The following is a 16,054-nucleotide window of genomic DNA, read 5'->3' as shown; positions in this document are numbered from 1 at the left end:
TAAAAAGAAAGTACCTAGAGAGGAGCATACTAAAACAGGAAACATAGTTTTATGCCAAACGGCGTTCTGAAAATGTCCAATTAATGTCAAGATTCACTTATTATTTCAAAAAAACTTCCCAGATATATTTCCAGGAAATATTATACTTATTAAAGAGCAAAGTTATGTTTTTTTGTTAGACTTGGAATGATCTTTGAAAGTTATTCTGATTAAATAATTAAAAATTTACTAATGTTTTAATGAAGTTAATGGTTAAAAACATAGCATTTTCTTTTCACAGAGTATTTAAAAAAATAGAAAACAAAGCTTTGTCCACTCCTAGGCCCAGGAGAAGTGTGTACATATTTTCACCAAGAGACTTGTACAAGAATATTCACACCAGCTGTATTTGAACCAAAAACTAGAAATAATTCAAACGTCCACTCTAAAGTAGTATAACTGCACTGTGTTGTGGTATTCGTATAATGGGATACTATGCAGTAAGGATAAATAAACCTCAACTCCAAATAACATAGATGGATCTCACAAACATGTTGAATAAAACAAGCCTCATACAAAAAAGGATATTCTATATGGATTACATTTATCTAAAATTCAAAAACAGGGAAAATTCATATATGGTATTAGATAGGAAATTGTCCCTAGGCCAGTAACCAGAAGGAGGCATCAAGGAGGTTCTAGGCTTCTGATAACGTTCTGTTCCCTGAGCTGGGTACTTATAACACAGACACTTTGTGAAAATTTATGGATTTGTGCACTTCTGTGTGAATTTGTTAAACTTCAATGAAATTTATGGTTAAAAAAAGACCTGGCTGGTTTATTAAAAGAGAACTTGAAAGATAATATCCATGTACTAAAAGATGACTAAATTGTATTTGGTCAAAATAACAGATATAATTCCAATTTTAACTTGTAGGAATAAAGGAGAAGAGATTAAACGTAATTTGCTACTCAAATAAACTATATTCTCTCCCCAAATTCTGTGGCAAGAGAATTCCCACTTCAGGAACCTAAGATCTATCAAGGAAAATAGTTAATGGGATCAAGGTAATGAATCAAGTTATTAAATGCCTGTATTAACATTTTTAAGACTATATATATAAGTATGCCCATATATCCAGAAATTCTAGGTAAGGAAATGACATTCCCACACAAGCTCTTTGAGATTTGGTAAAAATTTGATCACAGGAACTACCTAATGGTAAATCTGTTCTGGTAAATGCTACTGAATTACTTTGCTCTATATAAATTTAGGTCTTACAGCAATTATAAAATTGATTCATTTTAGCATGGAAAACTTGGTAAGGATCTATCTTAATTGTGATGTCTACTTTCATTATGCTTAGTCATCAGCATGGCTTTAGTTTAGTACTCAGAAATCCCCACATTCCAGGACAGGCATGATGGCTCATGTCTACTACCCAAGCACTTTGTGAGGCTGAGATGGGAGGACTACCTGAGCTCAGGAGTTTGAGACCAGACTGGAGAACAAAGTGAAGCTCTGTCTCTACCCCCTGCACCCAAAAAGAGGAGGAGGAGGAGGGGGAGAAGAAGGAAGAGGAGGAGGAGGAGAAGAAGGGAGGAGGAGGAGGAGGAGAAGAAGGGAGGAGGAGGAGGAGGAGAAGGAAGGAGAAGGAGGAGAAGAAGGAGGAGGAGGAGAAGAAGAAGGAAGAAGGAGGAGGAGGAGGAGGAGGAGGAGAAGAAGAAGGAAGAAGGAGGAGGAGGAGGAGAAGGAGAAGAAAGAAGAGGAGGAAGAAGAAGAGGGAAGAGGAGGAAGAGGAGGAGGAGGAAAAGGAAGAGGAAAGAAGAAGAGGAGGAAGAAGAGGAAGAGGAAGAAAAGGAAGAAGCGGAGAAAGAAGAGGAGAAAGAAGAAGAGGAAGAAGAGGAGGAAGAACAAGAGGAAGCAGAAGAGAAGGAAGAAGGAGAAGGATAAATCAGCTGGGCTCGGTGACTCATGCCTGTAATCCCAGCACTTTGGGAGGCAAAGATGCGTGGATCACTTGAGCCCAGGAGATCAAGACCAGCCTGGGCAACACAGCTAAATCCCGACTCTACAAAAAAAATACAAAAATTAGCCAGGCGTAGTCCTAGCTACCTGGGAGGCTGAGGCAGGAGGATGGCTTGAGCCCAGGAGGAGGAGGTTGTTGTGAGCTAAGATCACACCACTGCACTTCAGTCTGGGTGATAGAGCCAGACCCTGTCTAGAAAGAATAAAAAAATTAAACTAAAAAATTAGTCAAGTGTGGTGGTGCATGCCTGTGGTCTCAACTACAAGGGACGTTAAGGCAGGAGGATCACTTGAGCCCAGAAGGTCAAAGCTGCAGTGAGCCAAGATCATGCCATTGCACTCCAGCCTGGGCAAAAGAGCGAGACCCTGTCTCAAACAAAACAAAACAAAACAAAACAAAACAAATTCTCTCAAAAGAGGTGGAAGTGTGGTATATTCAGTAAGTATGTACGTACATTGCAGGCAGAAAATAACAATGCTCTATCTGACCTCAGCCTTAATACAGGCTCAATTTAGAAAAGGCATGCAGACCTCAAACACAATGAGAAGGGCCCTCCACACTGATGATTCAAGTTTTCAAATAATCACTGCACCAACCTCTTCCTCAATTGTTCCCTTTATACATTTCCAACAGGGTTCATAGCCATTTAAACTGGAAAGGAAAGGAAAGAACTGCTTGGTGTAAAACTATCATAATGATTCCCAATGCCTTATTCCCCAAATAGTCGAGGTTGAAAAAACATGGTTATGTATAAACAGAGACATGAATATGTAAAGAGGAAAAGCAGAAATAACATAACCAATCTCTTCAGAGTTGGAAGAGTCCTCAGATCATGTACTTCAAATCCCTCCTGCAGGAAGAATTTCTTCTAAAACATTCCTGAAAGATAATTACCCAGCCACTACAGTTCTCAGAAATCAAATATAATAGAGCAGATATAATGGCAAAACACAGAGAAGAGCACAGTGTGGTACTAAAGTTGCAGAATTCACATTTGGAAGAGATAAAACAAATAGAAAATCAGTAGAAAAACGACTCATTTTGACTTGTCTTAATATAAATTCATGATCCAAAATTTCAAGTGAGCCCAACACTTTTATTTCCCGTTTCCATTCATTCTCCTATTCCTGCACAATTTACTTCCTCCATTAACCACTCATTCCTCCTCTCCCATCCATATTCTCTCTGCTGGTGACCTTGATACTATCAATTTCCACAACCCCCCACTCAACAGTTTACCAACATTCCAACTTTATTTTATATTATAAGATAAATTATCTGCACTATTCTGTCAGACAAAATCCAAGAATTGTCTGTAATCCTCTATTCCATCTCATTTCTTTCCACCTCTTGTAAACCCACTGCAATCGGAATTTAACCCCTGCTACTCCACTAAAATTGCTCTTTATCAGGTAAACCAATGACTTACTGCTAAATCAAATGGATAGCTGTCACTTGGCCCATCAATAGCATTTCACGTCGCTGATCACTCCCCTCATCAGAAATATTTTCTTCCAGGACACCATTCTCACCTAACTCACTGGCAGCTCCTTTTCACCTGGGTTCCTGGCTTCTCTTCTCTGTCTTGTGAACCTTCAAGTGCTCTATAACTCAGTATTTAGATCTCTCTTCTGGTTACACTCACTTCCTGGGTGATCTCATCCAAATATGTAGACTTAACATACATATAAATATAATCTCCTATTTTTAATTCTAGCTCAGACCTCTCCCATACCTCCAAAGTGGTATATCCAAGTTACTCAACACTTTCATTTGTATCTCTCACACTTAACATACCTAAAACTAAATTTCTAACCTTTGTCCCCCAAATCTGCTCCACTCACAGCCTTTGAAAACCTCACTAAAGGCCGGGTGCAGTGGCTCACGCCTATAATCCCACCACTTTGGGAGGCTGAGGCAGGCGGATCACCTGAGGTCAGGAGTTCGAGACTAGCCTGGCTAACACGGTGAAACCCTGTTTCTACTAAAAATACAAAAAATTAGCTGGGCGTGGTGGCTTGTGCCTGTAATCCTACTCCAGCTACTCTGGAGGCTGAGGCAGGAGAATCGCTTGAACTGGGAGGCGGAGGTTGCACTGAGCCGAGGTCACGCCATTGCACTCCAGCTTGGGCAACAAAAGCAAAACTCCGTCTCAAAAACAAAAACAAAAATCTCAGTAAATGTCAATTCTATCCTTCCATAATTGTTGAGACCAAAAATCTTGTGGTCCTTTTTGACTTCTCTTTTCTCTTACACCTTATGTTCCAATGAGAAATCCTATTGGTTCTACTTTCAAAAATGAACAAGTCAGACACCCTAATAATTCAGAGCCTTTGCTCAAACTGTTCCTTTGGTCAGAAATGTTCTTTTCTCAGATAAATGCAGTTTATTCCATCTTCTCCTTCAGATTTTCTCTCAAATGTCACCTTCTCCATCAATCGCACCTTGAACACTCCATTTAAAACTTAAGCCTTCTCCCAAAACTCCCAATCCTCTTTACCCTGCTCTACTTTTTCCTCCATACACTTTTATTACCTTTTAACATACTCTACTTTTTCTTATATGACATATCAGTGTCCAATTACTGCTTTTAGAGTTTAAACTCTAAGAACGCAAAGATTATTTATTCTATCCCAGCAGCTAAAACAGGACCTAGCACTAAATAGATACTATTAAATATTTAACAAATTAATTGACTGTAAACTAGCATTTATCCATTCTATTCATTCAAGAAATATACATTAATATGTTTTAGATACTGGAGTTACAAAGATCAATAAGAGGAACAGGTAAAGAAGGACCATTTATTAACTATCTACTATGTGTCAAGCACATACATTATCTGTCAGGATCTAAAGTAATTTCTTCAAGGTCTCATAGCTAATAAGTATAAAAATGAATTCCAAATGTTAGTCAGCTTGACTCTGAAGTCCACATTCACTCCACTACACCAGGTTGCTCCTTCATAAATTATACTATCCCCTGTCATAAAGCAAGATTGGATCCTTGACTATTAATATTTATCCCAAAATATTGTTTCTAATACTTTTGGATACAATTTTACCTGTTCTAGCATACGCTATAGAATCAAATATCCACCTTATATAGAGTATCAATTAGAGAATGTATGAAGAAGGCAAGGCAATCTTCTTAACTTACGCCTTTAACATGTTCAAAGGTGACATTTTTCATCTGGACAGGATCTACTGCAGAATCAAGCCCTGTTGTCGTCCGGAAGCGGACTAAAGGGAAGAAAAGAAATGTTTATATTTGATAGATTAATAACATTCCAATCACCTGATTTTTTTAGATGCAAGAAAGCAAAGCCTAGAAAAATTAAATGTCTAAGAGACCTAAATTCACATATCAAATCAGAGTGAGGAACAGAAACTAGGTCTTCTGGATTTCTAAACCATCTTCAAAGAGTAAGTGATTCACATTAAAAAGACATATTTTGGCTGCTCTGCCTATGGAGTAGTCATTCTTTTATTACTTTACTTTCTTAATCAATTTGAAAAAATAAAAATTAAAAAATAATAAAGACCGGGCACAGTGGCTCACACCTGTAATCCCAGCACTTTGAGAGGCTGAGGCAGACAGATCACGAGGTCAGGAGATCATGACCATCCTGGCTAACATGATGAAACCCCGTCTCTACTAAACACACAAAAAATTAGCTGGGCATGGTGGCACAGGCCTGTAGTCCCAGCTACTCAGGAGGCTGAGGCAGGGGAATCACTTGAACCCCGGGAGGCGGAGATTGCAGTGGGCCGAGATCGTGCCACTGGACTCCAGCCTGGGCAACAGAGCAAGACTCCAACTGAAAATAAATAAATAAATAAAATAACATAAAATAAAAAGACATTTGTACTTTTCAGTTAATAAAATCAAGAATTATTTTCCACTTCTCATTGTAGTATCTAATGATAGAACAAAGTTTCTCAAACTCTGGTGTGAATAAAATTCACTTGAGAAATATGTTAAAATGCAGGTTCTCAGGCCACAGCACAGGGCCCAGGAGAATTTGCATTTTTAACAAACACTTTGATTATTCTGATATAACTGGTCGCAGGTCTACACTTTGAAATACATTGCCTTACAGTTAGCAAAAAACACTGACACACATGGGCTTAACACATTATGATATTTTTCATGTAGTCCTCGTCTTCTGACAACTGTTACTACTTGCCCTCAAATGACCTATCAATTATGACATCATTAAGTCTGACAAGCAAGACAGAAAAAGTCTGATAGGACAGTAAAATACTAGAGATCAATTTTGGAGAACTATTACAAGAATTTCTTAAGTCTTTCCCACTCAGGTAGAAACTTCCAAACTAGAACAGTTATAAATGAGTAAACTGAGCAATTTCTAATTTCCTCAAAAGAAGCCCAAAATACTGTTAAGATAGGCTGAAAAATGAGCTGGCAAAATACAGGGTTAAGAAGAAATGCTTAATAAATCAAGAACACAGAAACTGAGAAAACAAATTTAAAATAGTAATTCTAGAATGAACACTAACAGTTTTAGCCCACAAAGTATTTTTTTAAGAATCTGTACATATCCTTGATATTAAAGAGAATAGAGAACACAGGGTGAAAACTACATAGTAGTGGAAAAGGTAATTGGAACCACTTAAGTCTGACACTATTGCTTAATTTCAGATAAGCAAACTAAAAAAAGGGGAACATTTAATATGATATTATTAATAAACTGAATTTATTAGTTTATCTTTGAAACAGAAAACTATTTCAGTTTGCACTATTATAAAATTCTTCTACATAATTTTTCAATTAATTAATTTACTTTCCTTTCACCCTGTTGACCAGGATAATTTTTAAATTTTATAATTGGACAGGTATCATTTTCTAAAATTTGGGAAACTAACCACTACTAGGAATGAAAGCCTAATTCTAGAACTATAAACATTAATGTGTTCTTTCTTTTAAGGGTTAGATTAGGCATTAAAAGGAATCATGTATTTAAAGGAATAAGAAACTAACAAGTTAGATAAATAAAAAAAGCTTTTACCAGATAAAAATGGATTTTTTAAAAGTCCATAAATGCCGAATAGCAGCAGAATGAAGAGAATCAGACGGGTTCGCCTTAGGGAATCTAGGGTAGAAAGAAAAAGCTTTACATCAAATGACATTAATTAAATATGACAGCTCGGCCGGGCGCGGTGGCTCAAGCCTGTAATCCCAGCACTTTGGGAGGCCGAGACGGGCGGATCACGAGGTCAGGAGATCAAGACCATCCTGGCTAACAAGGTGAAACCCCATCTCTACTAAAAAATACAAAAAACTAGCCGGGCGAGGTGGCGGGCGCCTGTAGTCCCAGCTACTCAGGAGGCTGAGGCAGGAGAATGGCGTGAACCCGGGAGGCGGAGCTTGCAGTGAGCTGAGATCCGGCCACTGCACTCCAGCTCGGGCGACAGAGCGAGAATCCGTCTCAAAAAAAAAAAAAAAAAAAAAGACAGCTCAATGAAATGTAAACATCAGGTTATTGTTGATAATCACATTTCATCACATCCAATTTTGGAATCTGGCATTCTTTTTCACAACTGCTATGATTTCCTGTAAGTACCCTATTATCAAAAACTTCATTAAGGCCAAGCAAGGTGGGCTTATGCCTGTAATCCCCACACTTTAAGAAGTCAAGGCAGGAGGATCACTTGATCCCGGGAGTTCAAGACCAGCCTGGACAACATGGCAAAATTCCATCTCTACAAAAATTAGCTGGGCATGGTGGCACAAGCCTGTGGTCCTAGCTACTCAGGAGGCTGAGGTGAGAGGATCACTTGAGCCCAGGAAGTTAAGGCTGCAATGAGCCGTGATTGCACCACTGCACTCTGGCTTAGGCAATGAAGCAAGACCGTGTCTCAAAAACAAACACAAACAAAAAACAAAGAAACAAAAACCTTTAAACCATTCACACTTCCTTTTCTCCAATTCGTTTTCTCTCTTGAGAAAGGGAAACCATCAGCAGTATCTCTATTTCTACATAGATCAAGTTACAAATGTAGTAGAATTTAATCAATAGAAAGACAGATGGTCTTAGAAAAGTTACTTAAAACTTAAATGTAGGACTATGACTTCCTTTCAGTTACTCTTCTCAAACATGGACAGTTTCAAATCAACTTACCATTGGTTTTTTGTGTGAGTGCTTGAGCTTTCAGAAAACCTTCCGCAAAACCAGTTTTAAATGCATCTTGGTGAGCTTCAGGTATGTTTTTGGTTTTCATGAGTTTGTCCAAACTCTCAACATCTGATCCTCTGTCCCGCAAAAGAAACCCCTGAATACACAAACAACACATCAGTACTGGTTAACGACAGAGTGACACTCCCTAACAATATTGTGACCACTCAAAAAAATTCACTAAAATTCTGTAACTTTTACTGTCAATGTGAAGAAACAGATTAAGACTCAGCAATGAATTAATAACTAGGAAACTAATACTAGATCCTATTCCTGCATCAATCAAGTAATAATACAAAGAAAGTGGCATTATTCTCTGCATGAACACTATACTGAAAACAGGTCACATATTAGCTTAGGGTTTGATTGACTTAATATTCATATCCCTTTATCTTTACTAGAGGAAAAATCTCATTAATTTACTAAATATCTACTGAGCACCGTTCATACACTCAGCCTCCCGAGTAGCTGGGATTACAGGCATGCACTACCACGCCCAACTAATTTTGTATTTTTAGTAGAGACGGGGTTTCGCCATGTCGAGGCTGGTCTCAAACTCCTGACCTCAGGTGACCCACCCACCTCGGCCTCCCAAAGTGCTGGGATCACAGGTGTGAGCCACCACGCCCGGCCCTAGCAATCTTATATAAGACTTCAGTGCCAGAGAGGAGCAGGGAAACAGAGGGGCATATTGAATGGTGAGAAGAGAAACATAGCAGGTAAAGACCAAATGATGAAATTCCCAGTGTATCAGGTGGAGGTAAGCAATAAAGCAGAGTAATATAACTAGATCAAAATTTTAGAAAGATTGATGGGTGGCAATCTGGAGGCTGGACTGAACATAGCAAGACTAGAGGCAAGGAGATTAAACAAGTATTCATTAGAGTAATTTAGGCAACAAATAGTTATAGCCTATCTATGCCAGTGGAACAGATTTAACAAATATTTAGGAGGCTGGATCAACAGAACTTTAGTGGTTAATGGATGTGGAGGTGAGGAAACATGGACAAACATAGGTTCACAGCCAGGTTTTTAGCTTGGGTGGATGCTGCTCATTAATACAGAGAACACCTTAACAGGTGTAGGTTTGTGGGGAAAAAATCTAGTAAGTGGAGAGGCAAGTCTGGGGCCCAGAAGAGTTACAGGTATAATGATTACACAGGTTACTAATCCCTTATTAGTGGAAAGAAGGAAGAAAATCTATCAGCCAACAAAAGAAATCAGATATTGAAGCTCCCCATTTTTTTTAACAACTTGAAAATATTTGCTTTTTGGATCATAAAAAGGTCTAATTACCTTCACGAATGATGGCGCTATATTCTGTGTTTCAGCTAATCTTTCGGAGGTGGACTGGAGACGTCGTGTCCTTGATTTCAAAGTTTTAAAACCCCGAGACTGTATGAAAACTAAATAAAACAATACCATTCACTGTCACTGTAAATTGTTACAGGAAAAGAAAAACGCCTGAGATTCTAAAGTCTGACACTCTACCTCTATATCCTAGTCTATCTAATTTGCCTGACACTTAAATATGTGTTCCTTTGTTTCTTTCTTTTTTGTAGAGACGGGGTCTCCTTTTATGCCCAGGCTGGCCTTGAACTCCTGGGCTCAAGCAATCCTCTTGCCTCAGCCTCCCAAAGTGCTGGGATTAGGTCTGAGCACTTAAATCTACCATGTCCAGCCTACAGTTTTTTCTATTGTCCTTGTTTCAAAAGGAAATTAATTAATTAATTAATTAATTTATTTAAGATGGAGTTTTGTTTTCTTGTTGCCTAGGCTGGAGTGCAATGCGCAGTCTCTGTTCACTGCAACCTCCACCTCCTGGGTTCAAGCAATTATCCTGCCTCAGCCTCCCGACCTCAGGTGATCCACCTGCCTTGGCCTCCCAAAGTGCTGGGATTACAGGCACGAGCCACCGCGCCTGCCCTATTTTTATGTTGATAGGGGATAAAAGTAAATAGAGAAGTCAGAGGGTTGTACAGTATAATTTTAAAAACTGAGTACCAACTCTGATAAACTGTGATTTTTTTCCAAAAAAAAAAACCAGCCAAGTAATTAAAATAGGTTGCATCTACACAACTGATTTTTACATGTTTTTGAAAAAAAGGTGAGTGTATCAAATTAGTGTCTTCTAATTTCTCAAGCCCCAATCCCACTTCCCAGAAGTATAACCTGTTAACAATTCTGACTACCCTTCTATGCCTGCACATACATGCTCTTTCTATAAAAACTACTCTAGAAATAGTACCTAATTTTTTGCAATTTTCATTTTTCACGCATTATTTTTCAGAACAGGACAGTGCATTCAGTTTAATGGCTGTTTACACTTTTCCAATGTATCAGAGTGCAATTCATTCAACCATTTCCCTACCATGAACATTATTTGTTTTCTGGTTTTTATTGCTGGAAACAAACTGTGGTGAACATTCTTGTACATGTATGTCAGCAGATGTAGATTGAATTCCTAAAAGAAACACTGTTAAGGTTTAAATTTTGTTTGACACTAAGAAACTACTACTTTTTTTTGAGGTAGAGTCTCACTCTATCATCCAGGCGAGAGTGCAGTGGCATGATCTCCGCTCACTACGCCTCCTGGGTTCAACGGATTCACCTGCCTCAGCCTCCTGAGTAGCTGCGATTATAAGCACCCGCCACTATGCCCAGCTAATTTTTGTATTTTTAGTAGAGGTGGGGTTTCACCATGTTGACCAGGCTGATCTCAAACTCCTGACCTCGTGATCCGCCTACCTCGACCTCCCAAAGTGCTGGGATTACAGGTGTACGCCATTGCGCCTGGCCGAGACTACTTTCTAAAAAAGGCTGTTATCAATTTATGTGCCCACCAATGCTTATAAGTTTCCTTTTCTTCATATCCTTGCCAATACTAAACAATATGAATCTTTTAAATTTGTACAAGTCTGATGGGCAAAAATACCAGTACCTTGTTTCACTTTGCATTTCCCAGATTACAAATGTGGGAAAATTTTGAAAAGATTCCTCTGTATTTTTATTCACTATTTTTATTTTTATTTCATTGGTAAACTGACCATGCATGTCCTTTGCACATTTTTCCATTTTTATTTAGAGAATATGGATGTTACAGATAGTAATCTTTATATATATTGTAAATATTTATTATTAATGTGTCTTTGTCTTTCAATCACATGATACAGAAATTTATTAGGTCAGTGTAGCCATACCTTTGTTGTATTTTCTGCATTTTAACTTGATTAGAGTTTCATCGCCAAACTAAGATTTGAAAGGAAGTCTACTTACCTGTAATATTTTCAGTTTTATATTTTTGTTTTCAGCCCTTTAACATATTTGGAACTTTTTTTTTGGTATGATGTAAGAAAAGAACTTGATTTTTCCAAAACAGTAACTTAGGCTGATAACATTTCATTATCCATCATTTGCTTATTGATTTAAAATTCTTAATTTTGTTGCACTGATGTATGCCAGCACTAGGTTAAATTTTTAAATTTTAGTTATTTATAATACTACACTGCTGATTTCCACGGCTAAATATCTATATTTTCATATACTTAAGCAGGGTGAAATCCCCTTCATTAGTATTCTTTTAACATGTTCTCAGTTACTCCAAATTAAGTTTAAAATCAACTTCTCAATTTCCCAAATGGGTCATGAGAGTTTTGATTGGGGTTGTACTGACTTTATAAATTTGGGTGTAAATTGATACTGTTATAATACCTAGTTCTTCCAAATAGGATTATGGCCTTCTCTCACTTTATTTCACTCAGTTCCTCTTTTTCCTTCAGTAAAGCTTCATATACACACGTGTGTACGTGTGTATATATGTATGCTGTATATTTCTTGTCAGGATAAAACATTTACTGGGTTTTAAAGAAACTGTAAATAAAACCTGCTGCTGGATTATAAGAAAACTATTGATTTTTATGCATTTATCTGGTATGGACAAAGGAGTGAACTCTACTTGAACAGCCTTTTGGATGATTTTCTTGAATTTTCTGGTAAACAATTGTATCACCTGCAAATTATAATTTTACCCCTTCCTTTAACTTACATATGGCTCATTTCGTTTTCTTTTAAATCATATTGTTCAGAATCTCCAAATTAATGCTGAAAAAAACCAGGATACTCCATGTTTCTCAAATTAACAGGAACATAATAGATGTTAAGAAATTTTAAAAGTTTCCTTCCATTTCTAGCTTTCTAAGAGTTTTCAGGAAGCACAGCAATTAAAGTATATTATGTCTTTGTATCATACATTGAAATAATGACATTATTTTTCTTTTCTAATCAATTAATATGATATATTAATTGACTTAACGTTAAATCACTTTTGTATTCCTTAGTCATGATATAATATTTTTAGCACATTTTTAGATTTGCTTTCTTTGGATTTTATTTAGGATTTCTGTTAATTGAAACTCATCGATTTTGTTCCTCTGTCATGCTTGTGTGTGTATATACATACATACATACATACATATATATATATATTTTTAGACAGGATCTTGCTCTGTCACTAAAGTTGAAGTATAGCAGCATCATCATAGCTCACTGTAACCTTGAACTTTGGGCTCAAGCAAATCTCTCACCTCAGCCTCCCAAGTATCCAGAACTACAAGGGCATGATACCACGATGGGCTAACTTTTGTTGCTGTTGAGATGTTGTCCAGGCTTGTCTGGAACTCCTGGCCTCAAGTGATCATCCCAAAGTGTTGGGATTACAGGTGTGATCCACAGTGCCTGGCCTTACACCAATACTAGCAAGTTCTACTAACAGCAATCTCATGGAATAAACAGGGAAGTGTATTCTAGACCTTTTTCTTTTTAATATGGTTTTAAATTAACAAGAAACTCAATATTCTAGAAGAATGCAGCCATAAAAACTATCTGAACCTAGTGCCTCTGGGGCAAAGGAACAATATTTTTAAAATAGTATCTTTTAAACTTTATGGTTATTATCCTATCTCTTCTTGGGCCAACTTTGTCAATTTATTGCTTAGATAACTGTCCATTTCAACGTATTTTTATGACATAAAGTTACACATACCACCTTGCAATTTTAAAACCTTCACATATCCATGGCAATTCCCACTCATACTTCTAATACTGTTTGTATTTTTCTGTTGTTTCTTAATCAGAATTGTTATGTTGTTCCATTTTTTTATATTAAATTTTTTTTGGTTTAATTAAGTAAAACTATTTCCACCTATTATTTTAAAATATTTGCTTTGTATTAATTTCTTCTATTATTTTTCAGAAATTCAATTTATTTTCCATGTTTTATATCTTAATTTTTTTTTTTTTTTTGAGACAAAGTCTTGCTCTGTCACCCAGGATGGAGGCGCAGTCTTGGCTCACTGCAACTTTCATCTCCCACGTTCAAGAAATTATCCTGCCTCAGCCTCCTGAGTAGCTAGGACTAGAGGCATTTGCCACCACACCCAGCTAATTTTTGTATATCGTGGTAGAGACAGGGTTTTGCCATGTTGGCCAGGCTGGTCTCAAACTCCTGACCTCAAGTGATTCGCCCACCTCAGCCTCAGCCTCAGCCTCCCAAAGTGTTGGAATTATAGGCGTGAGCCACTGTGTCCAGCCCATCTTGGTTTCTTTTCTTTTTTTCTTGAGACGGAGTTTCGCTCTTGTTGCCCAGGCTGGAGGGCAATGGCGTGCTCTCGGCTCACTGCAACCTCCGCCTCCTGGGTTCAAGTGATTCTCCTACCTCAGGCTCCCGAGTAGCTGAGATTACAGGCATGCACCACCACGCCCAGCTAATTTTGTATTTCCTTTTTAGTAGAGAACGGGGTTTCATCATGTTGGCCAGGCTGGTCTTGAACTCCCGAATTCAGGTGATCTGCCCGCCTCGGCCTCCCAAAGTGCTGGGATTATAGGCGTGAGCCACCGTGCCTGGCCTGATTTCTTAATAAATTATATAATGCCCTCAACGTCATTTTGTCCTCACCAAAAGAGTCTGATAAACAGATTTTCACTGTGGTTAATTACTGAGTGTCTGTAATCTCAGTTTTGATTTCCATTCAGTTATGAGACATTTAGAAAAGGGTTTTTAAATTTTCAAGTATTTAGGTATTTTTTTAAGCTGTCTTTTCTGTTACTGGATTTTTAGCTTTATTTTCTGATGTTGAGAGAATCTGATCTCAGAGTTACAACACTATGAAAATTTATTAAGATAGTTTTCATACCCTAGGTAACACATGCTCAGTTTTTAAACATCTTCCAACAGTATCTAAAAACGTATCAGCTGTCTTCTTCTGTCTTCTGCATTAATCATTTCTTCGGAGGGTTACTGGTCTCTTTGCTGAACTTGGCGCCTCTCTTTTATGCTTTAAGTTTTCCTCAAATACGTAGATTCTTGGTAATCCATGTGTAATTATAAATAAGAATACAGTGATCAGGGCCTGGCGCCGTGGCTCATGTTGTAATCCCAACACTTTGGGAGGCCAAGGCAGGCGGATCACCTAAGGTCAGGAGTTCCGAGACCAGCCTGGCCAACATGGTGAAACCCCATCTCTACTAAAAATACAAAACTTAGCTGGGCCTGGTGGGGGAACCTGTAATCCCACCTCCTCGGGAGGCTGAGGCAGGAGAATTGCTTGAACCCAGGAGGTGCCATTGCACTCCAGCCTGGGTGACAAGAGGAAAACTCCATCTCAAAAACAAAACAAAACAAATACAGTCATCGGTATTGACTACAAATGGGTATCCTCAACACTAGCAAAAGTAAATATATTCAGAATATAAAACTTGGACTATGAGCAGAATACCTTTAGTGAATGTATAATTCAAAACCAAAGTAATCTGGGGTACTATCTTGTTTCTTTCCTTGGCATCAATGCTCAAACCAGGAGTCTCCACAGACAGATGTCCCTCGATACACAAACACACACACAGAAGTCTTATTAGAAAGGTGTTTTTTGCTAATTTACCTAAAGGTTAAAGGCCATATCTGTTCTGTGATTGACCCATTTCTGGCAATCCTCAACTGTTTATTCCATTCCATCCCAGAGTCCAATTTTACTGGCTCTGGAAGTGGGGTTTTTCCTGAGTTCTCTTGGAAGCAGAAGTACTTACCTCTTTCACGAGACCCTTAGTCCCATGAAGGTAGAAAACATGTCTTTTTCATTTACAATGATCGCTATCACCTGACATCTATCACTAGTGCCTTGTATTCAAAAATTACACGAATAAATGCAAATTTGATTTTACTGTCAATTTGATGTCACCTATATTACAACTTACTGAAAGTCCTCAAATTTCTGGTCCATTAACAAAACCCTTCTGTCATTGCTTTTTTCATATATATATATATATACACATATATATATATATAAAATTAATTTCAATGGGCTTTTGAAAGTGAGGATGAGTAAGCAAATGTGCTTAGTCATTTATCTTAAAACAAGTTAGATAAATTCCCTGGCGTTTGATTTATTGTGGCACTATCACACTCAAAATTTAGCTCCTATATATTATACTCCTATATATATAATTATATCCCAGATTAAAAATTATACAGAAGAACCCAAACTAATCAATTCCAAATACTCTTTAGGCCGTGTGAATTGCAAATGAATGTTTATAATCATTAATACCATTAAGAAAGACAAATCAGACTACAGTAAATAAGTATATTATTTTTCCAAAATAGCTATGGTTGTTGCTTCATACCTGGCCAGTACTGAAGATCTGAACAAATGCTTTGAAGAGCTCTTGAATGTTGTTTTCGATACAAGCAAGAGGAACGTAACGTACTAAATATATCTAAGTTACCTGGAAGGAAATTGCAAAAAGTAAATTTTCTAATTTCCAAAACAAAAAACAAATATCCTATGAAACA

General features: G+C 37.5%; 1 protein-coding gene across 2 annotated transcripts in view; it reads right to left on the bottom strand.

Moving 5' to 3' along the window:
* The window catches only part of LOC105480069 (YME1 like 1 ATPase), a 45,848-nt gene that overhangs the window by 16,378 nt on the left and 13,416 nt on the right, over positions 1–16,054 (bottom strand). Inside the window, exons 4-8 of one of the 2 annotated variants that reach the window (XM_071070338.1) lie at positions 15,886–15,987; positions 9,505–9,614; positions 8,155–8,305; positions 7,042–7,125; positions 5,169–5,251 (exon numbers count right to left, since the gene is read on the bottom strand). In XM_071070338.1, coding sequence (XP_070926439.1) covers positions 5,169–5,251; positions 7,042–7,125; positions 8,155–8,305; positions 9,505–9,614; positions 15,886–15,987 — 530 coding nt within the window. Of the gene's footprint in view, positions 1–5,168; positions 5,252–7,041; positions 7,126–8,154; positions 8,306–9,504; positions 9,615–14,981; positions 15,105–15,885; positions 15,988–16,054 lie in introns of those variants that run through there. The other variant, XM_071070339.1, reaches the window with a different exon arrangement.

This window comes from Macaca nemestrina, chromosome 9 (genome assembly GCF_043159975.1).
Source record: "Macaca nemestrina isolate mMacNem1 chromosome 9, mMacNem.hap1, whole genome shotgun sequence".
Lineage (NCBI taxonomy): Eukaryota > Metazoa > Chordata > Mammalia > Primates > Cercopithecidae > Macaca > Macaca nemestrina.
Note: the sequence above shows the minus strand (reverse complement) of the source record. Positions and strands in the feature narration are given on the sequence as shown.